The 23115-nt window shown below is 38.4% G+C and overlaps 1 protein-coding gene across 6 annotated transcripts in view; it reads right to left on the bottom strand.

Annotated features, from left to right (window-relative positions):
* Positions 1 to 23115, bottom strand: part of ZNF131 (zinc finger protein 131) — a 50268-nt gene that overhangs the window by 11634 nt on the left and 15519 nt on the right. For 3 of the 6 annotated variants that reach the window (XM_021706028.1, XM_008072263.2, XM_021706030.1), the window contains 2 exons: positions 716 to 1076; positions 391 to 613 (listed from right to left, as the gene is read on the bottom strand). In XM_021706028.1, coding sequence (XP_021561703.1) covers positions 391 to 613; positions 716 to 1076 — 584 coding nt within the window. Of the gene's footprint in view, positions 1 to 390; positions 1077 to 23115 lie in introns of all 6 variants that reach the window. The other 3 variants (XM_021706027.1, XM_008072262.2, XM_021706029.1) reach the window with 2 other exon arrangements.

Here is a 23115-nt window from a genome sequence, read left to right as displayed (position 1 = left end):
AGTATAAACTTGTCAGGAATTGCTTGCAAATGTACTTATCTATGTAACACGTTAACATGAGAAATGTTAAAACAAGGGATGGTAAAAGGCTCACTAGAATTAGAAATTTAATAATTTATGATCTTTAATAAACAAATCACAAACTGTATTTTAAGTATTTCTTTGAAAAATATAAAAACTGGCAAGGCATAAAAGTAAAAATTACTTTCAAACTTGATACTGATTTGCATTTAAAGCATCAATATTCCAACAATGTAATACTATAAAAACAATGTGTACTTAGCCTGCACATTAGAAAACAGATGACCTCTGAGATCATATTTTTAAAAAAGCATTTTGATATTTAGACTTGAAGTGAACATAGAAAAAAATAAAGTATTTGTTAATTACCTGTATGTTTTCGAAGATGTTCTTTAAAATGTCCAAAGTGGTCAAACTGTTTCTCACAGTACTGACAAATGTGAATTTTTTTCCCAGTTCTTTGCTTCTTACTGATTCCACCTTCTTCAAGGTGGTAACAATTTAGGTGCTGTTTCCATGCGCTCTCCCGAAGATACCTTTTATTGCATATTTCACATTTGAAACTCTCAGTGGAGTGTGATTTCATGTGTTCCTTAAAATGGTAAAACAATTTAAATGAACGGTTACATTTCTCACAATGGAACAAGTCCTTCACATGTGACAGCTGAAGTTCCACAATTTCAATACCTTCTACCTGTTTGCTTGTGGGGTCAGATGCACAGCCATCTTCTTCTTTAATCTGCCCTTTTCTGTCACCTTGACGGTACTTGCTGGTAATATCTGCCAACAGTGCTAGAGCAGAATCATCAGAGGAACCTGTGCTCTGAATGTACTTTATGGACTGCTTGGCAGAAGCCACTTCCTCTAATGTTTCAATGCCTTCGTCTTCTACTTCAATTGTGCCTTCAGCAATCTCTACCTCAATTTCAACAGGTTCTGATTCTGCAGATGGCAATGACTCAGTGATAACATTTGAAGTTTCAGCAATCTTCCTTTTTTTGGCCTCATTTTTTCCTGTGGTATTTTCCTCTAATGGAGCTGAGTTTTCTTTGTTCCTGAAATATATAACGTAGGAATTGAACAAATCTGTAAGATCAAAATTCTAGCAGTTTTTTTTTTAAAGAAACTGATAAACTGACAATAAAATGTATATAAACAGGCAGAAAACAAGATTGGAGGACTTATACTACCTGATTTCAAAACTTATTATAAAGCTACAGTAATTAAGATAAGATATGCAAAGTTAATGTGAAGGGAAGAATTTTAAGATCAGTGAGACAAAAACATCAAATGACTTACAAAGGCAAACCTATCAGACTAACAGAAAACTTCTCAGAAGAAACTCTGCAAGTCAGAAACGACTGGGGCCCAACCTTTAATCTCCTCAAATAGAATAACTGTCAGCCAAAGATTCTGTATCCCACAGAACGAAGTTTCATAAATAAAGGAGAAATGAAGTCCTTTGCAGACATGCAAACCCTGAGGGAATATGTCACCACTAGACCAGCTCTATGAGAAATACTCAAAGGAGTGCTAAACACTGAAACAAAGGAAAAAATACACCACCAGAAAAATGCTAGAAGTCATACAGTTTACAGGCCTTATGGAATACCAGCACAATAAAGAAAATAAATAAATAAAGGTATCAGATAACAACCAGTATGATGAATGGAATATATACCTTACATATCATTATTAACCCTGAATGTAAATGGTCTCAATGCCCCAACAAAAAAATACAGAATGGCTGAATGGATAAGAAAACACAACCCAAATATCTGCTGCCCTCAAGAGACCCACTTAACTTGCAAAGACTCCTACAGACTCAAGGTAAGGGGGGTGGGTGGAATAATCCATGCAAATGAAAACCAAAATGAACAGGAATAGCCATTCTTATATCAGATAAAACAGACTTTAACACTTTGCACTTGGATGTCCCCTCTGAGGAGACATCATAAATCTATCAAATCACTCAACTGTCCCCTCAGGGGACATAAACAGACTGCTGGTGATTATACAGGACAAACTTATGCCAGTACAAAATATTTTTAAAATGTAAGTTTTCTTGAAGTTTTCCATTTAAATTGCACAAAAAAGCAAATAGAGAGATGGAATATGTACTAAGATACACGTTTAAAAAAAAAATCAGCTGGCATTACATAGAAAAAGAATGTGTAAGCACTTTCACAGGGGGGCCGAAACTTCTTTGTAAAAGAAAAGAGCATCTGTGTAAGAAAGGCAGCTATGGTTATACACTTTGTATCATATGGCATCACCTGAAAAGATAGATAAGCATGTTACTTTAGACTTAAAGAGACTTTCGAAATTGAAAGCAGATCGTTACTACATGTTGGAAAATATAAGACAATTTTTGTTACAAATAAGTTCCTCAGTGTCCAAAATTTCATTGTAAGCCAAGTATCATTACAATAATTGATTCCAAAACTCTACTATTTAATATTAAGTGATTTGTTTTTCACTATTTTGTAAAAAAGTGTTGTCAAGTTGCTGGTAGGTGACCCAAGAGACGTCTCTGAGTACAAAGGGTTAAATTAACAACAGTTAAAAAAAGAGAAAGATGAGTAATATATAATGATAAAGGGATCAATCCACCAAGATAACAATTTTAAATATATGCGCCTAATGCCAGAGTCCCAACTTTATAAAATAAATTCTACTAAGCCTAGAAAAAGAGACAAACAGCAATACAGTAACAGTGAGAGACATCAACACTCCACTGACAGCAATAAACAGATCATCAATGCAGAAAGTCAACAAAAAAACACTGGAGTTAAACTGGACTCTAGAGCAAATGGAACTAACAGACATCTACAGAACATTCTATCCCAAATACAGAATTTATATTTTTCTCATTAGCACATGAACATTCTCCAAGATAGACCATATAATCGTCCACAAATCAAGTCTCAATAAATTAAAAAAAATCAAAATCTTAACAAGAACCGTCTCAGACCACAGTGAAATAAAGCTAGACATTAACTCCAAGAAGAACTCACAACACCAAACAAAAACATGGAAATTAAGCAATCTGCTCCTGAATGAATCTTGGATCAATGATGAAATTAAGATGGATATTAAAAAGTTATCTGAACTGACAATGATGAAACAAGTTATCAAAACCTCTGGGACACAAAGCTGTGCTCAGAGGAAAATTTATAATGCTTAGTGACTACATTAATAAGTCCAAAAGATTGCATATTGACAACCTAACATGATATCTCAAGGAACTAGAAAAAGATAAACAAACCAAACCCAAAGCTAGCAGAAAAAAGAAATAATGACGATAAGAGCAGAATTAAATGAAACTGAAATACAAAAATACAAAGGATCAATGAAACAAAAAGTTGATTCTTTCAAAAGATAAACAAAATTGATAGACTGCTAGCTAGATCAAGAAATGAAGAGAGAAGACTCAAATCAGTGCAATAAGAAATGAAAATAGAGACATTACAACTGGCAAGACAGAAATTCAAAAGACCACCTGAGACTATAATGAACATCCTTATGCAAACAAACTAGACAATCTGGAGGAAACGGATAAATCCTTGAAAACATATAAGTGCTGATACCCTGAATCAGGAAGAAACAGAAACTCTGAACAGACAAATAATGAGTAGTGAGATTGAAACAGTAATTAGACATCTCCCAACAAAAGAAGTCCAGGATCTGATGGACTCACAGTTGAATTCCACCAGACCTTCAAATAACTTTTACTGAAGCTATTACGCAAGATTGAACTCATTTTCCAAGGCCAGTGTGTCTCTGATACAAAAGTCAGGAAAAGACACAACACAAAAAGAAAATTACAGACCAAATCCCTTATGAATATAGACATGAAAATCCTCAATAAAATATTAGCAAATGCAATTCAATAGCACATTAAAAAAAAAACAAAACACCACAAATAAATGGATTTTATCCCAGGGATGCAAGGTTCAACAGAAACAAGTCAATGAACATGATCCACTACATACACAGAATTAAAAACAAAAATCATATAACCATTCAACACACACAGAAAAAACATTTGATAAAATCCAGCATCCTTTCAGGATAAAAACCCTCAGCACAATAGTCATAGAGGGAATATTCCTCAAAATAATAAAAACCATATATAACAAACTCACAGCCAATGTCATCCTGAACAAAGAAAGGTTGAATACATTCTCCCTCAGAAATGGAACAAGGCAAGAATGCCCACTTTCACCACTACTATTCAACATAATACTGGAAGTCCTAGCCAAAGCAATCAGGCAAGAAAAATAAATAAAGGATATCCAAATTTGAAAACAAGAAATCAAACTATCTCTGTATGCTGACGATATGATCTTATATCCAGAGAATCTTAAAAAATTCCCAAAATGCTTCTGGACTTGATAAATGAATTTGGTAAAGTTTCAGGATATAAAATCAACACACACAAATCAGTAAAACTGCTACACACCAATAGTGATCAAACGGAGAATCAAATCAAGAACTCAACTTCAATTAAAATAGCAGCCAAAAAGCTACGATATCTAGTGACATATTTAACCAAAGAGATGAAATATCTCTACAAGAAGAACTACAAAACTCTGATAAAAGAAATTGTAGATAACATAAACAAATGGAGAAACTTCCCATGCTCATGAATAGGAAGAATCAACATTGTTAAAATGACCATATTACCCAAAGTAATCTACAGATTCAATGAAGTCCCTAACAAATTACCAATGCTATTTTTCACAGAATTAGAAAAAACAATCCTAAAATTCATATGAAACCAAAAAAGAGCCAGAGTGCCAAAACAATCCTAAGCAAAAAGAACAAAGTGAGAGGCATCACCTTACCTGATGTCAAATGATACTAAAAGGCCGTAGCAACCAAAACAGCATGGACCAACGGAACAGAAGCAGAGAATCCAGAACAAGAGCAGACACACGGACCAATGAAACAGAACAGAGAATCCAGAAATAAACCCAAATACCTACAACCAACTGATCTTTGACAAAAACATACACTGGGGAAAAGGACACCCTATTCAACAAATGGTGCTGGGAAAACAGGATAGCTCATGCAGCAAAATGAAACTTGATACCTATCTCTTCCCATATAAAAAAATTAACTCAAAATGGATTAAAGACTTTAACGTCAGCTCTGAAACCATAAAAATCCTAGAAGAAAACCCAGGAAAAACTCTTCTGGACATCAGTCTAGGCAAAGAATTTATGGTTAAAATCCCCAAAGCAAATTAAATAGAAACAAAAATAAACAAGTGGGACTTTCCCTTGGCATTTGGAGACATCTTGCAGATAGCCTACCAGTAACTCAATTGCACTTTTTAAAGAAATAGTGGAAAAATCACTTTATATTATTTAATATGAAGTGATTTCGTCTAGTATTGGAACCAGTTACTTTACTGTAATGATATTTGGCTTATAATGGAATTTGGGACATAGAGAAACTCATTTATGACAAAAAAAATCAAAATTTTGTGTTTTTCTAATGTGTGGTAATATGTAAAACAGTCAACAACATGCATTACAACATGTTGTGCAATAGTAATTTCACATCTTCCACCAGGTATTTTTCTGTTCAAGCAGACAATGCAGTCTTGTTTTTTTCTTCTCACATTAATAATATGTAATTTATTGTCCAGTCTGTGTATCACTGTGAAAGCACGTCATACATTTACTTTCTATATAACATAAGATGATTTTTAAAAGAATATATTCCACCTCTTTGTTTCATGTGATTTGAATGGAAAACTTCAAGGAAACATACCTTTTTGAAAGATCTGTGCTGGCATAAGTTTGTTCTGTATAATCACCAGTAATCTCTTTATGTTCTCTAAGAGGGGATATCCAAGTGCAAAGGGTTAAACTAAAAAGTTTCTGCATAGCTAAAGAAATAATCAACAAAGCAAATAGGCGACCTATAGAACAGGAAAAGACATTCAGACTATACATCTAACAAAGGACTAATGTACAGAATCTACAAAGAACTCAAATCAAATAACCTCATTAAAAAGTGGTCAAACACCATGAACAGACATCTTTCAAAAGAAGATATACAAATGGCCAACAAACATGAAAAAATGCTGAACATCACTCATCACCAGGAAAATGCAAATTAAAAACACAATGAGAAATTACCTTACACCATTATTAAAAAATCAACTCAATTCTTTCTTCTTGTCTCTCCTAAATTCTATTTATTCTCTCTAGTAATGTATTGATATCTGGGTTTGTGGTTTGAGAGCAGTCATTCTGGGGGCTCTTCATTGTCTGCGTTCCGAAATCTGTATTCTCGGTGTCTGCCCTCTCAGGGGTCTATGTGAGACCCATATTCTTCTTTTGGTTTTTCCTCATTTGTGTAGATTTTCCTCCCCACTTTAAAAAAAAATCTCTTCTTTAATTCTGTTGTTCAGGGACGGGAGGTTGCTTTTATTGCTGCTTGCTCAATCTCCTATTCTTCCTTATGGGGATACTTTGGCTTTGTTCAATTCTGAAGGGGGAATGCGGGGTGGGGGCTGTAGTTTTTGCAGTTTTGAGATTTAATTGAGGGAGGGGAGCTATGACTCAGAATCTGTCTGCAGATCCCAGTATCCATTGACAGCTGAGTGGGCCCCCTGGTACCCACTTCCCACTGCCTTACAACCTATCAGTGGTTGTATAGGTTTGCTCCCTGAAAGCAAAATGAGGTAAGAAAAAGGAAGAGAATGGAAAAAGGAAAGGGGGGGGAGTGAGAGGAAGGTAGAGAGAGAAGAGTAAGAGGTAAAACAAACACACACACTAACTAACAAATGAAAAGAAACACAAAGACAGAAAAGAGTAAAAAAAAACCCTAAAATATACAAACAATCATATAAACATACAAACCGACAAAACCTCCCTACTGATGTACTCTCCCTCAAAAATACCCATACACAAACAGGAAGTCTTAAAAAAAAAACTGCAATAAAATAACAGAAACAAAGCAAGTACGAAAACATTACTGAAAGCAGAAAGAGGAAAAAAACCTAACAAATAACAGATGCTGGAGAGGATGTGGTGAAAAGGGAACACTTCTACACTGTTGGTAGGAGTGTAAACTAGTACAGCCTCTGTGGAAATCAGTGTGGAGATTCCTAAAAGTTCTAAAAATTGACCTTCCATAAGACCCTGCAATCCCCCTACCGGGAATATACCCAGAAGAACTCAAATCACTCTATAAAAAAGATACCTGCACATATATGTTTATCGCAGCGTTGTACACAATAGCAAGAACATGGAACCAACCATGCTGCTCATCAAAAGAGGACTGGATAAAAAAAAAGTGGTACATAATACACAATGGAATATTATGCAACCACAAAGAACAACAAAATCATGAACTTTGCAACAACCTGGAAGGACTTAGAGTCTATAATACTGAGTAATCTTTCACAGAAACAAAGAACTGAGTATCACATGTTCTCACTCATAAGCGGACCTTGGACAACTATTGTAATACTATAAGAAAAGGATTGGCAGTAGCGGTAAACTGAAGGTGAGGGGCAAGGGGGAGGTGGGATTAGCAGGAATGGGAATCTGCCTGGGGAATGGGGGTATACCTCATGGACAAGGGTACTGCATAATGAACATTTGTATACCCAACCCTGAATTGTACTCCACATCTTTAAGATAAAAAAAATTAAAAGTTAAAAAATATAATTAAAAAAAAATAGATGCTGGCAGAGATGCAGAGAAAAGGGAACGCTTATACACTGTGGGAGTATAATGAGTACAATCTCTATGGAAAGTGTTAGGGAGGTAACTCACATAACTAAAAGTAGATCTACCATTTGATCAAGCAATCCCACTACTAGGTATCTACCCAAAGGCAAAGAGGTCATTATATAAAAAAGACACCTGTACCCGCATGTTTATTGCAGCACAAGTCACAATTGTAAAGATGTGGAATCAATCTAAATGCCCATCCTCTGATCAGTGAATAATTAAAATGTAGTATATATGCATATGAAATACTACTCAGCTATCAAAAAGAATGAAATGTCTTTTGCAGCAACTTGAATGAAATTGAAGAACATCATCCTATGCAAACTAACTCAGGAACAGAAAACCAAACATCACATAGTCTTACTTGCAAGTGGGAGCTAAACTAAGGATATGCAAAGACATAGAAAATGGTATAATGGATATTGGAGACTCAGAAGCGGGAGGGGAAAAGGGGTGGAGGGACAAAAAAATCACCTACTGGGTACAATATACACAGGTGGGGGTGGTGGGTACACTTAAAGTCCAGATAAAAAACTATTTGTACCCCCCAAAGCTATTGAAATTAAAAAGAGGGAGAGACAAGATACTGGTAAAATATGAAGGGGGACCCCCAAAAACCTGGAATTTACTTATACAAAATGTATGTACTTATTCTTATATGTTTAAACTTCAGTCACCTTCAAAGTACTCTCCATTTGGTACATTACATCTATCGAGATGCTTTTTCCACTCTTCAAAACAGTTTTAGAACTTGTTAATTTTGATGCCTTTTAGTGCTTCTGCCGTTTTTTGTTTCACCTCTTCCCATATCAGCAAAACGTTTCTCTTTGAGGACATTTTCACCCAGGGAAACAAATAAAAAGTCACTTGGGGTAAGATGAGGTAAATAGGGAGAATGGGGCATGGGGGCCATGCTGTTTTTGGTCAAAAACTGCTGAGCACTCAGTGTGGTGTTGGCAGGTTGTTCATGTAAATCACCCATCAAGAAATGGACAAACGCATTGAATCTTCCCCCAGAAATTCACTGAAGCCAAACGTAGCCTCTCACAACAATGCTAGCTGGTACACTGATACTGATGGCTTTCTAGAATACTTATATAGTGAGGGAAGCCTGTACTACAAGGGGCCCACTCTCCAAAAGACAATTCTAGTTTTTTTTGTGACCCACCCCCCTTGTATAAACATTATAAAGTCCAAAAATAGACCCACACTTATAGAGTCAACTGATTTTTGAAAAAGAAATTCTAAGGTAATTCAGTGAACAAAATAATCTTTTAACAATGGTACTGAAACAACAGGTATCTACAAAGGAAAAATTAATCTCAACTCTTACCTCACATCATACACAAAATATTAACTCAAAATGGACCACAGACCTAAATGTAAGAACGAAAACTGTTAAATTTCTAGAAAAAAGCAGGAAAAGATCTTAGTGACATTGGTTAGTGAAAGATTTCTTAAACAGCATACAAAAGGCAGAAATCATAACAGCAAAAATTGATAAAACTGATTTTATCAAAAGTTAAAACTGTCCTTTGAAATACAGATAACAAAAAAAGCAAGCCACAGGACAAAATATCTGAAAACATATATATGTCAAAGGTCTTATATCCAAAATAAAGAAAAGAATTCTCTAACTTCAATGAAACACAACTGTTGGGAGACAATGTTTCATGGTCTCTTCAGTTTCTGCACATCTTGTAGTCTGAAAATTTTTGTTTTGGATTTAGCAAGAACAGTACAATAGAAAAGAGGGCAAGCTTGCTTACTGTCTAATATAATGAAGATGATGTCCCCCTCTGGGACAAAGGTTAGGCAGGTATGCTTGCAGTCCATTATAATAAAAGAGTTGGGTTTTTTTTTTTTTATGCTGGAGGAGATTCTTCAATTGTGAAACAAAGCATGTGCATGGCATTCACCTGGGCCACCCTATTTTACCCTTATGGGACTTGAGGGGAACGGAAAACTGGCATAAACATAAAATTTATACGCTTCATATGCAGTATAAAGTCCTGTCCTTCTGACAGGTCACAGAAGTCTTGTTTCTTCTTCCAGCACCCACTGACACTGTGGCAGGATAATTTGTTGGCTTGCAAGTAGAGTAAGATCCCTCAAAGTTCTTGCCAGTTTCTGGCATTGAGAACAGGTTGCTGAAAAAAGATAAGGCTTTCTGGAAAAGGAAAGATGAGGCATCACAGAACAATTAATGGGATTTTAGGGAAGTCCAGTGGAACTGATAGCAAATATATTGACCAAACTGTATGATCAACTGGGCAATAAATGGTCCTCTACTTTACTGTCTCTTGTTACGGGTTGGACTGCATCTCCCTAAAAGATATGTTGAAGTCTTGGTGCCTAATACCAGTAAACATGACTGTATTTAGAAACATGTCTTTGCAGACATAACTGAGTTAAGATGAGGTTATTAAGATGAGGCTTTGAATCCTCTGGACATAGTGGTGGCTCAATTCTGGGATCCCAGCACTTTTGGAAGCTGAGGCTAGATGTTTAAAACCAGCCAGGTCAACACAGCAAGATTCCATCTCTACAAAAAAATATTAGCCGGGTGTGGTAGCACATGTCTATAGTCCCAGCTACTGGGGAGGCTGGGGTGGAAGGATCGCTTGAGTCCAGGAGTGTGAGGTTACAGTAAGCTATGATTATGCTGCTGTACTCCTTCCTGCCTGGGCAACAGAGACTCTCTCTTTAAAAAAAAAAAAGGATGAGCCTCAATCCAATACAAATGATATTCGCACAAGAAGAGGAAATTTGGGCACAGGAAAAATCACAAAAGACAGAGGAAGATGGCAATGTGAGGATGGAAGCAGAGACTGGAGTTGTGCTACCATAAGCCAAGAAATGCATGGGGCTGCCAGAGGTGGCAAGAAGGATCTTCCCCTAGAATCCATGGAGGGATCATGGTCCTGTCAACACTTGATATCAGAATTCTAACCTCCAGAACTGAGCGACAACACATTCCTGTTGTTTTAAGCCAAGTTTGTAGTACTTTGTTACAACAGTCGCCTTTGGAAACAAAAACACCTATTACTGAAGAAAAACTGGGAAGGCAGTTGCAGGAAGAGTCTTGGGCAACAAGTTCAAGGATAGCTACTAGAATGGTGCTCTGGTTATTGCAAACTTGGGGAGGGGAGGGGACTTCCTACCATTCTGGTGGTCAGCCATAAATATGGCCATAGTAACAACTATACTAAGATTCATTGGGAATGGTGTGGATGGGGTGGGGATAGAAGGTTCTGTCCTTTTACAGACAAGTTACAATGACATGCACCTACACTGAAAAATGTAAAAGGAGGGAAATTTGCAATTGCTATGATCAGAAACCAGGTAAGTCATTAGAACTTTGGCTGATCCACATGGGAGATAACAGGGCAATATAATGTTTCTTAAGAATGGTAATACCTGGGCCATCTTAGGGCTCAGCCCTTCCTGCAGTCTTATCAGGCCCACCTTTGATCCATTCAGAAGGACAGTAAAGGACTCAATTGGGGTTTTTTTTGTAGTGATTCTTGGCTTCTATGAGGGCACACTGGCCTCTGGGGGGAGTTGTCTTTGAGACATACTCCTATGGAAAATCATACAAGGTATTGACTAGTAAGAATCTTACTGTCCATTTGGGTTTACAATGCTATGAAACTGAGTCACTGGTGAGTGAGAAAATAACCCAAAGTAATATAAATTGTTATGGTCAGCACTGCTGAAAAGTCCCCTGATCTGTATGTTAAAACCAGGCAAAAGTATGCCAATGGAGCAGCCAAGTCCAAAATTAAGGTGTACTCTTTAGTCACTAGTGTGCAAGGCAGACTTGAGTCAAGGCAAAGGGCACAAACCTTAAAGTCCCAACTGGAAAGCAACATGGAGGGGGCTGTTGAATCAAGGAGTGCCCAGAGCTGAGATAGATAGGTATCAGTAGTGACCTTGCTGCTGCTGGAGGTTGCTGGGTGGGCTGAAACACTGGAGGTTTGTTTAGTTTAGTCACATGCAGCTTCTATGCTGCTTGAAACCAAAAGTAAACATGACTTGCTTACTGGCACAGAGTCACTTTTCTCCCTCCGCATCTCCTCCTCCTCTGCCCTCCCCCTTTACACCTTGACTCTGGCTGCTTTGGAGAGAAAGATAACTAGGAATGGATCAAATTCTCCATTCCCAAGGGGGACTGAAGGCACTACATATTCATCAAAGTATGGTGGGGAAAACTCAGGAATGGGAGGGGCTCAAACGTCTATGACTGTGTTAGACTCAGGTGTCCAACTCACTATCCTGTCTTGTTCCATGGCTTCCTAAGAAGAGGAAGAATTTGTATTCAACCAATTGGGGTTGGGAACAGTTTATAGCAGGAAAGGGAAGCCAGGCTGACTTGTGGTGGGGCTGATTCTATGTACTTCTATACTCTTGTTGCTGAGACACCTGAATGTGTGGTAGGAAGTGCATTTATGCTTCGGCATCCTGTAAGTACCAAAGGGTACTTTCCACCCAAATTGGAAAGAAGAGCTGGCTGAAAACTGCAACAAATCCCCTTGAATTCTGCCACTACTGGTGGGGTATTTTGCACAGAATGTCTCTCTCTCCTTTGATGTCCAAAGTTTATGTTATAGAGATTATGTCCTGTTGACTAGCAAGACAGAAGCCTCAGTCTCAAAGGCCTTGACTGCAGTCGTTTATTATACCTCTACTAGTAGGGGTTGCTGATAAATCCCAATAGAATTTTGGGGGCTACTCACCAAGTAAAGTTTTTGTGTCTATACAGGTAAGATTCACAACACTCGATCCATCCAGCGGTCAAGGAAAAATAATTTCTTTGCCTACTCTCCTCCCACCAACAATGAGGCCCAGCACCCTATTGGACTTTTTGGATACCGAACAGTACATGCCTCACTTGGACATTCTTCTTTTTCCTTTGTATTAGCTAATCTGCAAACCAGCATCCTTTAAGTGGGGCTCCAACCAACAAACTGAATTGGAAATTGTCCAAACTAGCACATTCTCTACCTTTGGGGTCCCACAACCCTAATGACCTCTTTGAACTACAAGTCTCAGAGACTGATGCTTTTACAGATTAGAGCTTCTGGCAAAGAAAGGCAGCCTCCACCAAAAGGTTATTCCTTGGGTTCTGAACTTGTCTAACCCTGACCCAGCTCCAAAGTACACCACGTTTGAAAAGAAACTATTAGCTTGTTTTTGGGCTGTTGTTGAAACAGATGCCTGACCCGTGAATAGCTTGAGGTTCTCCAGTCACACATTCCAATTTGGGATGGAGTCAACTCAGACTTCATGACTAACAAGGTGAGAAGTGCTCACCAAGTGTCACTTGTCAAATTAAAATGGTATACCTAAGAAAGCAGTTGGCCTCTTGGCTTTATATCATAAAAAAGTAGGCTGGGCCCGGTGGCTCATACCTCTAATCCCAGCACTCTGGGAGGCCGAGGTGAGAGGATTGCCTGAGTCCACGGGTTTGAGAAAAAGTGGCAGCTCCCTCCCTCTGTTGCCCAAAGCAAAGTCATTAAATTAACACAGGCCTTAGCAGTTAACACTTAACTGACTGATGGTTTGCCTGAACTGAACTTGACAGTGTTTACTAAGCTGCTGTAGGTGCTCAGCCTTGGTACCAACAATGAAAACCAAATGTGGACACGGTCACTCTGCTCAGAGAGCAGAACTCAAGGTTGTCCTCATAGCTCTGGCCAACAATCCCTAAGATTATATACTTACCAAGACTGTTGTATTTTTTACTGACCCTTGGGCTGTTGCCAATGGTCTAGCTCCTTTGTCTTCTTGGAAGACCTGGCAGATTAAAGACAGCAACCTCATGGGCCACAATTATAGAAAAAAAATAGCAGTTTTTGCTGGAACTGTCTGGGTCATATCATTTAAATGCCCAGAATAAGGGGCTGTCCTCTAATGAGACCAACTGGAATCAAGCTGCTGACTAAGCCTACAGTTCCCAGATTGCCACTAATGATACCTACATTCAAAAATTTTCAGCACACATGGTAATACATATACCATCACAGATGGGGCACAAAGTAGAAAACCCTGTTTCTGATGAAGAGGTTTGCTACTGCATGCCAGTCTTGTGATACCTGCTACAAGTTGTCCTGTTTGTCTCATGGTGAAGGAGCTACATCATGAGGATATTTGTCTCTGAATATTTCTTGTAGACTGACCAGGCTGGACCTCTTACCCCATCAGGGCTAGCAGTGGTGCTTCATTACAGTTGACATCTTTTCAGGTTATACTGTTGGTGTTTCAGTCTGATTAGCTGGTTCTGGCTACACCATTGTGTCCCTTGAAACTGATCTATGTCACATGTGCAGCTTTCTGGACCATCTGTAGTCTGACAAGAGTATACCTTTTGTCATAAAAGCTAGTCAATAATTGGCTAATAGTCAAGGTATTAACGGACCTTTCATGCTCTCTACCATCTACAGACACTGACATTGTAGGGCTTTGCAACGGCCTTTTCTTTTCTTACTTTTTTGAGTTGGAGTCTCACTCTGTCGCTAAGACTGGAGTGCAGTGGCCACTCCCGGTGCAGCCTCGACCTGCTGGGCTCTGGCGATCCTTCTGCCTCAGCCTTCCAAGTAGCTAGAACTACAGGTGCGCATTGCCATGCCTGGCTAATTTTTTTGATTTATTGTAGAGATGAGGTCTCACCAAGTTGCCCAGGTGGGTCTCAAACCCACGGGCTCAGGCAATCCACTCACCTCAGCCTCCCAAAGTGCTAGGATTACAGGCTGAGCCACCGAGCCCGGCCTGCAACGGCCTTTTCAAACACTGATTCTAAAGATTTCCAACTCTGCTTCCTTCACCTCCTTGTCCAAAAATCTGAGTAAAGCAGTTTGGCCACTGAATTTAGTTGTACCCAGAAAGGGATCATCTCTTGGTTGCTTCCAGGATAATAATGAAGATAAAGGGGTGGGAAGTTATATAAATTTGGAAAATGTAGGATTCTGCCCTGAAATTCTTGAACAGGATCCTTTTTCTTTTCCTCAATAAAAACCTGGGACAACCTGGCTGGTACCTCTTACAGGTGATAGTCCAGTCAGAAATGGGTTTAGAAGATTCAAATTTCATTATAGTTCAGCAATCTGGATTATTCTGATGGACTGACATCTTATAACATAAGAATATCAATAACTTGGTTGAATATACTGCCTGCCAAGTACACTCACTTATAATGACCCACCGGAGACAAAGAGGGAAATGAAATTGGTCTCTAAGCTTTAAATTTCCTTGATCCTCTTGTACCTGACCATTGCAACAACCCTGGTACCTAGGGAGAGAACTTCTTAGGTGCCGGAGCTCCTGGCACCGGGAGGGACATTGATAATCATCTTTGAGAACACCTCTAGAACTTTCTCAATGAAGGAAAATGCTGACGCAGATGCTGCAAGCATCTTTGAATTGACTGCTGTCTGCTATTCCCTGCCAGATGGTTCTGACAATTTGATAACCATTTCTCTTAACTTTACTAATGTCTCTTAAAAACACCTGGGGATGACGAAGTTCCTTGCATGTCCCAGGCAAAACATCAAATGTTTGTCCCACTATCATTCTCACAGCTGAGATCAGTTCACGAGGTGGACAACAGCCACTTAGCTGGCATTCAGGTGCTTGTGATAAATAAGACAGATTCAACTGACTGCTCTCAGAAAGTCCTTCTAAAATCTATAACTAGACTCAGTCATTCTGATTGAGCTGGGAAAGGAGGCGATCACACCGGAGGCAATGCTAACATGTGGCCCTGGACTGATGTAGGCCCCACGTTGGGAACACAAACAACTGTAAACAACTTTCTTTCAAGGGTTCCTATGTGCCCTTGGGACTGTACTTCTAATATGGAAAATGGTACTAATTTCCTTGCCTCCCAAAAATACAATGAAGTACACTTCTGAGGTGGTTATAAGAGAACATCAAGTGTTTAATAAAAATCAAGTAGCCCTCAGATGACTGCAGAGAGCTCTCTAAAATAAGGCTGTTCTTGGGTAGAAACTCTCAAGGGAGAACTTCCTGGAGGAAAATGACTTACTTATGTACATCCTATGGGCAGTTTTCCATACAATGGTAGTCATCCAGTTAAAAAGCAGTATGAAATTTGTGCATGACTTAAGCTGACGTGATCATTGACACCACTTGGGCTCTGAAAGGTATTCATGTCATCCTGAAATCATTGACCAGTTTTATTATGGACAACAGACTTGCTCTAGACATCTTCCCACTAGGCCAATACTCTGGTCTGTGTAATTGCGAATACATCTTACTATACCTAGATTAATAGAAAGCCACCTTTTTTTTTTTTTTTTAGGTATTTGTTCAGTTGGATGAGCCCAGGATGAACCTTGAGTAAGTGGGTTAGCACTACAGGGTAGCCACACCCTGCTGGTTAAAGTTCTGTTGATAGTATCCTTAAATAAAGGCAATATGAGAAAAAATTGAATGGATTATGTCCTGGTCCCTACCCATCAGATTAATCAGAGTGACCTAATGAAGTGATGATGCACTTATTGGAACATTCACCAGAAGCTAATATAATACAGAAACAAGGATATTATTGGGAGACAACTTTCCATGGATCCCTCATGCTTTTGCTTATAAACAAAAACACTGACGATCTTTTATTTTGGATCATCTTTTCAAGGTTGTTTGTATAGCAAAGAGTTGAGATTTGGGTTTCCTAAAGCTCAGGGTTCCTCAGCTATGACACAAACAACTCTGAGCACAGCATACATCTGCCCACTATGTCACTCCTGTGGGACTCTGGGGAGGGGCAAAGAAAACTGATACAAACAGGGAACTCATGCTGCTTCCTATGCTGTAAGTAGTCAAGTCCTTTCTCTTTGACTTAGCAGTCTCATGTCTTCCACTAGCATCCACGAAGCTAGCTGAACTTACTAGTTTGCAAGTAGGATATATCCTCAGACACCTCACGGTTGACAACAACCCCTTTTAAAAAATGGACAAAAGATTTTCAGTAGACACCTTGTCAAAGAATACAAAGAAATGGCAAAAAAGTCTATGAAAAAAAGTTCAATACCATTAGTCATTAGAGAAAAGCAAATCTATGTGCCCACTAGCATGGCTAAAATGAAAAAGCCTGATCATACCAACTATTACCAAGGCTGTGGAGAAACTGGAGAATTCATATACTGCAGGATAAATGTAAAATGGCACAACTTTGTAAAACAGGCAGTTTCTTAAAACACTAAAGATTTATCTACCATAGAAGCCAGTTATTCTACTCCTAGGTATATGCCAAGAATACTGAATGCATGTCAAAAAGCGTGTAAACAAATGTTCATAGTCACTTTATTTGTAATAGCCAAAAACTGGAAACAACCTAAATCAACAGGTGGATAAACAAATTGTGGTATATCCATAAAATGGAATAATACTCAGCAATAAAAAGGAATTAATTGCTAATACATACAATATGCATGAAATTCAAAATAATTATAAGTGAAAGAAATAAGACAAGTACATACTATATGACTATATGCATATAAAATTGTAGGGATAAAGACAGGAACAGGAAGAGAGAAACGAATTACAAAATGACACAAGGAGACTGGAGGGTGATGGATATGTTCATCACTTTGCCTGTGATAATGGCTTCATAGGCATGTACAAGAGTTAAAACTCCTCAAATTGTATATTTTAAATACATGTAGTCTATTGTACATCAATTATACCTTATTAAAACTTTAAAAATATTAAAACCACAATTACATACCACTATATAATCATTAGAATGCCTAAAGCAGGAACCAGCAAAAACTGGCTGAAGGGCAGTCTGCTTTATATAAAGTATTTTTTTTTTTTTTTTTGAGTTGGAGTCTCACTCTGTCGCCCAGACTGGAGTGCAGTGGCCGCTCCCAGCCACCGCAGCCTCGACCTGCTGGGCTCTGGCGATCCTTCCGCCTCAGCCTTCCAAGAAGCCAGAATTACAGGTGTGCGCTACCACGCCCAGCTGATTTTTGGATTTATTGTAGAGATGAGGTCTCGCTGCCCGGGCGGGTCTCGAACCCACGGGCTCAGGCAATCCACTCACCTCAGCCTCCCAAAGGCGCGGGATTACAGGCTGAGCCACCGAGCCCGGCTTATATAAAGTTTTATCAAAACATAGCACACCCGATTTTTTACAAGCTGCCTATGGTCTCCATGCTACAACAGCAGAGTAATTGCAACAAAGACTACATGGCATATGGGTCTAAAATATTTACTATGTCCCTTTAAGAAAATGTCTGCCAACTCCTAATCTAAAGTTAAAAAAATACCCCTGGCAATACCAAATGTTGGTGAGAATATGACATAACTGGAACTCTCCTGTGTTGCAAGTGGAAGTGTAAATGGCAAGAATACTTTTTAAAAAATCACCAAACTGTTTTCCAAAGTTAAACCTACACCTACCATACAATTAAGCTCTATCCCATTTCTAGATATTTACTAAGAGAAATGAAAGCATACATCTACTCAAAGACTTGCATACAGCAGCACTGTTCTAACAGTTAAAAACTGAAAAACAATCCAAATGTCCATTAGACAGAAAAACAAACTGTAGTATATCCATACTATGGATTACTACTCAGCAATGAAAAGGAACAAAATAACATCCATGTGGACAAATCTCTAAAACACAATGCTAAGTGAAAAAAGTTAAACATGAAAGACTGCACACCATAGGAGTCCATTTATATGACACAAATACAGTGACAAAAATCTGAGTAGTGGTTGTTTGGGACTGGGGATTAAGATCAACTGCAGAGAGTCATGAGAAAACCTAGAGTGATAAAAATGTTCCTATATCTTGATTGTGGTAATGGCTACACTACTGTAAACAATTATGAAAATTAAAACTCTACACTTAAAATGAGTAAATGGCAGTATATGTAAATTATATCTCAATAGGCTGGGGAGGGAAAATTTAGGCAACTGCAGCTTTCTAACGAAGAACAGAAACCTTCTCATGCAGTTTTAAATAAACAATGATGTAATTTCAGCAAAGCAAAATGAAGTCCTCGTATTTTTTCAGTGTCATTCAAAAAGTTTATGCAATATCCCAAAATAATTCCACAGTGCAAATGTGAGAACATCTTATGTATCTTCTGTTTTTTGCAAAAGAGTTACACAATGTAGAGTTGCCTTAAGAGTCAATTTAACCACAACTAAACTGATTTATTTCTAAATCGTTTAGTCTGTTAAGTCATGTCTGTGATCCTATAAAGCTATTGGTTATTGCTTTTGTGGTCATTACTCTGATGACAAATATTTGCTCCATTAATATGAAATTAATGCCTCACTTTGGAATGCTCCAATTTCGATTCCATAACAACTTTCTGCTTTAACATCAACTTATAGTACAATTCCTTGGAAGACATTTTAAATGACAAACTCATCATGTCTGGTATCAAAAACACAAATCATTATAACAGTTTTATTGAAGCTAAGTCATAATCTGGGCAACATAACGAGACCTCCTCTCTACCAAAAATAAAAAAAAATTAGCTGGGTGTGGTGGCATGCACCTGTAGTTCACTTGAGCCCAGGAGAGGTCCAGGCTGTAGTGAGATGTGATTGTGCCACTGCAATCTAGCCTGGGTGACAGAATGAGACCCTAAATTAAAAAAAAAAAAGAAAGAAACCAAGTCATGACTGTTGCCTGGCCACTCACTTAAAAGAGGCATCTCTATTTGAAATATGTTAAAATGTACTTTAAGAGATGGAGGCAAGGTCTGCCTGAGCTCAGGGGTTCAAGACCAGTCTGGGTAATGTGGCGAGACCTCGCCTCTACAATAAATAAAAAAACCAGCTGGGCGTGGTGACACATGCCTGAGGTTCTAGCTACTTGGAAGGCTGAGGCAGAAGGACTGCCTGAGTCCAGCAGGTCGAGGCTGCAGTGGCCATGAGCATGCCACTGCACTCCACCTGGGCAACAGAGTGAGACTCCAATTCAGGAAAAAAAAGAGAAATATGTTAAAATGAACAAAAATAGCAGTTCTTATCATGAAGAAGTATGGTTCCTTTTTGTTGTTTTCAAGTACAAGTACTGAAGTAAATTGCAAACTACTTTTTTTGAGACAGGCTCTCCCTGTTGTCCTGGCTGGATTCAGTGATGGGATCACAGCTCACTATAGTCTTGCATTCATGGGCTCAAGGGATCCTCCTGCCTCAGTCTATCAAGTAACTGGGATTACAGAAGTGTGCCACTATGCCTGGCTAATTTTTTTTTTTTTTTTATAGAAACAGGGTCTTCTATTTTACTCAGGCTGGTCTTGAACTATTGGCTTCAAGCTCTCCTCCCGCCTTGGCCTTCCAAATTGCTGGGATTACAGGCATGAGCCACGGTGTCCTGCCCTATAAACCACTTTCTAATTCACCTTCTTTTAATTATGGGTATGTCCTGGTGAACCCAGATCCCTGCCCCAAACAGACACAACTAAAGTACAACAAAAATTGCTGCTACCAGGTTTTTGTTGTGCAGGGTGAGACGAGACAGCTTAGACTCAGAGCTGAATGGCAAGGAAAGAGATTTTAGAGACTAGTGAGGAAAGAAAGGGAGATAAAACTTGGCAAATGAGTAGTCAAAGAGGCATAATCTTGAGAGGTAGCTTTTCAAATCCAAATGTCTACTAAAGATGAAAAATACATAATCTCTGCCTAAAAGAGGCTTAAGTTTATCGGAAAATGTGGGAATAATATTATTGCTTTAACATAATGTAAAAGATAAAATAAAAATATAGAATCACAGAAGTACCTAAACTAACTTGCTTGAAGCAAGTGGTTGGCTCTCAACCGAGACCAGAAAGTCGAGTAAGACTTTGTCAATGAATGAGCAGGGAGATGGCATTCCAAGCAATGAACAGAACATATGCATAATAATGCTACTATATGGTCAACACAATTTAAGGGCTTTACACATAAACAGAATTTAAATATTTGGAGAATTGATCTGACTCAGAAGTCACTTTTCAAATAGTCCTAACCACAAGGTATCTGCAAGAAAACAACCAACAGCCACTGTCTGTCACTGCAGCTACTGTAAAGGCATTTCCAGTTTGAGGCCACCAAAATGCCGAACAAAAACTTATAGGAAAAAACTGGGGAATGAGATGTTCATAGAGGGCTTTGAAAAGTTCTGACATATTCTAGAGAATTTAGAAGTCCGTGTACATGCACAGGGCTGCATGCATGTCCAGGAAAGACCTTAACAAGTTTTCACCTATTTGACCTTGAGGTTCTGCACACACAGGAAGTGAAAGCTAAAGCAGAGCTGTAAACTACCTGATAGAACACTGATGGTATGCCCCCAAACAAGAACTCCTCAACAAAGGTATGGAGGCTTACTGACTCAAGACACTTTAGGAAATCTCTGTCAGCTGTCCAGTAAGCTAACTGAGCAAAGACTTCAATAGCCACACATATACAGACTACAGAATTAGTCCAGGAAAGTCACTAAACAAACAGCAAAAACAAACCATGTGAAAGAGACTGGGGTGGGGGAGTGTAGGTCTTAATATCAGAGTTGATACATTATTTAAGATACCCTCTTTTCAACACAAAAAATTATGAGACATGCAAGGAAACAGTGACATATAACTTATATATAATTGAAAAAAAGTCAGTAGAAACTATCTCTACAGAAGCCCAGAATTGCATTATTATAAACAACCAATATGTAATACTGTTGCCTTCCTGTTTTTGAGTAAGCATCTCACTGTCACCCAGGCTGGAGTGTAGTGGCACACTCATGGCCACCGTAGCATGGACCTGCTGGGCTCAGGTGATCCTACCACCTCAGCCTTCCAAGAAGCTGGAACCACAGATGCGCACCACCACGCCCAGCTAATTTTTTGATTTATTGTAGATGGGAGTTCTTGCCAAGTTGCCCAGGCTGGTCTCAAACCCCTGGACTCGGGCAATTCTCTTGCCTCTGCCTCCTAAAATGCTGGGATTACAGGCATGAGCTACTGCACCCAGCTGTCTTCCTGTTTTCAAAGTAACTCTTCAGAGCATACTGCATGCCTGTCTGGTTCAAGAAGCAATTCAACATGTAACCGTACTTATACTGAAAAGCACTGATGGCTGAAGTACTCTAGGGATCTCAGTCTTATAATAATACTCTAAAAGGTTCTAAGCAAGACTAGGAAAACAACTGTACCCACTTCTAAAAATCTCTATCTCCCAATGACTATAGACATGAACTCAATGAAATGCCTCCTAAATCTAACCTAGGCCACTATTACAGAATATGTTTTACTATTCTGTTGCCAAGAACTTTCTCTTTAGTGATTTACCACTCACTACCATGAGCAGCAAAGGGGCTACACAGAACATTTTTTTCAGAAAGTTCTCGTTCACTATTTAACCACAAATCTGGTATTACCCGCTGCATCCATATTTCTCTTAATCTTTTTGAGAAGAGACAGCCTGATCAAGTATATATCCTCAGAACACACCTCTATTTTGCTATCCGTGTTCAGGTCTCTCTGTAGCAGAGTGCTGATCTGGTTTTTAACTGGCATACATGCAACTATCTACATACTCACAAATGTTTCCTTTATACCTGCTATATGCCAGGTGCTACGCATCCAAGTATATACACACAAAGTTCTTGTTAGAAAAGTTTAATCTTGAGTTTCCAAACTAATTAAAAGAGACAGTATTTATGTACAATTACAGTTCAATAATTTCTTAAGAGTTGTTCTAAATTGTATCTTTTGACAAAGCTATGTTAGTGAATTGGATTAAATAATTTTGTATCCATGTGAAACTGATTTTATCAAACTGTGCTCTGGTGTCATGGCAATGATCTATACTGAGGCACATCATAAAAACAGTACCAGGAGATAATAGTAATAGCTCACATCTAAAGTACTACATAGCAGATACCATGCTATGGTATACTATTACTCTCATTTAACAAAAGAGGACACTGAGCTGACAAGAGGGTTAAGTAACTTCATTAAGGCCATAGTAGTAGAGTCAAGATATTAACCAAGAGAAACAGACTCTAGAGTTTTTTGTCCTTGGCCACTACATTACACCACCATTATTCCTTAAGTAAGGATGCTGAAGTCTTTTGTTCATTACAACCTGATTTTTTTCCTAGTCATTGAAATAAGGAACATTATGTTTTCTTAACACCTTCTAGGATAAATTTTGTGTTTTAATAGCAGAAATGGCTCCTTAGCATTGATTTTCTCTCATCTTTTAGCAATAATAATGTTAACTGAACACTTCTGTTTTCCTTTTACTTTGCACTAAGTGATTCAAAACTTAGAGCTCGATTTAGCCCTTCTAACCAAGTACATAGACTTAA

The sequence above is a fragment of the Carlito syrichta genome, unplaced genomic scaffold, assembly GCF_000164805.1.
Source record: "Carlito syrichta isolate Samal-C Ts95f unplaced genomic scaffold, Tarsius_syrichta-2.0.1 Scaffold315007, whole genome shotgun sequence".
NCBI lineage: Eukaryota > Metazoa > Chordata > Mammalia > Primates > Tarsiidae > Carlito > Carlito syrichta.
Note: the sequence above shows the minus strand (reverse complement) of the source record. Positions and strands in the feature narration are given on the sequence as shown.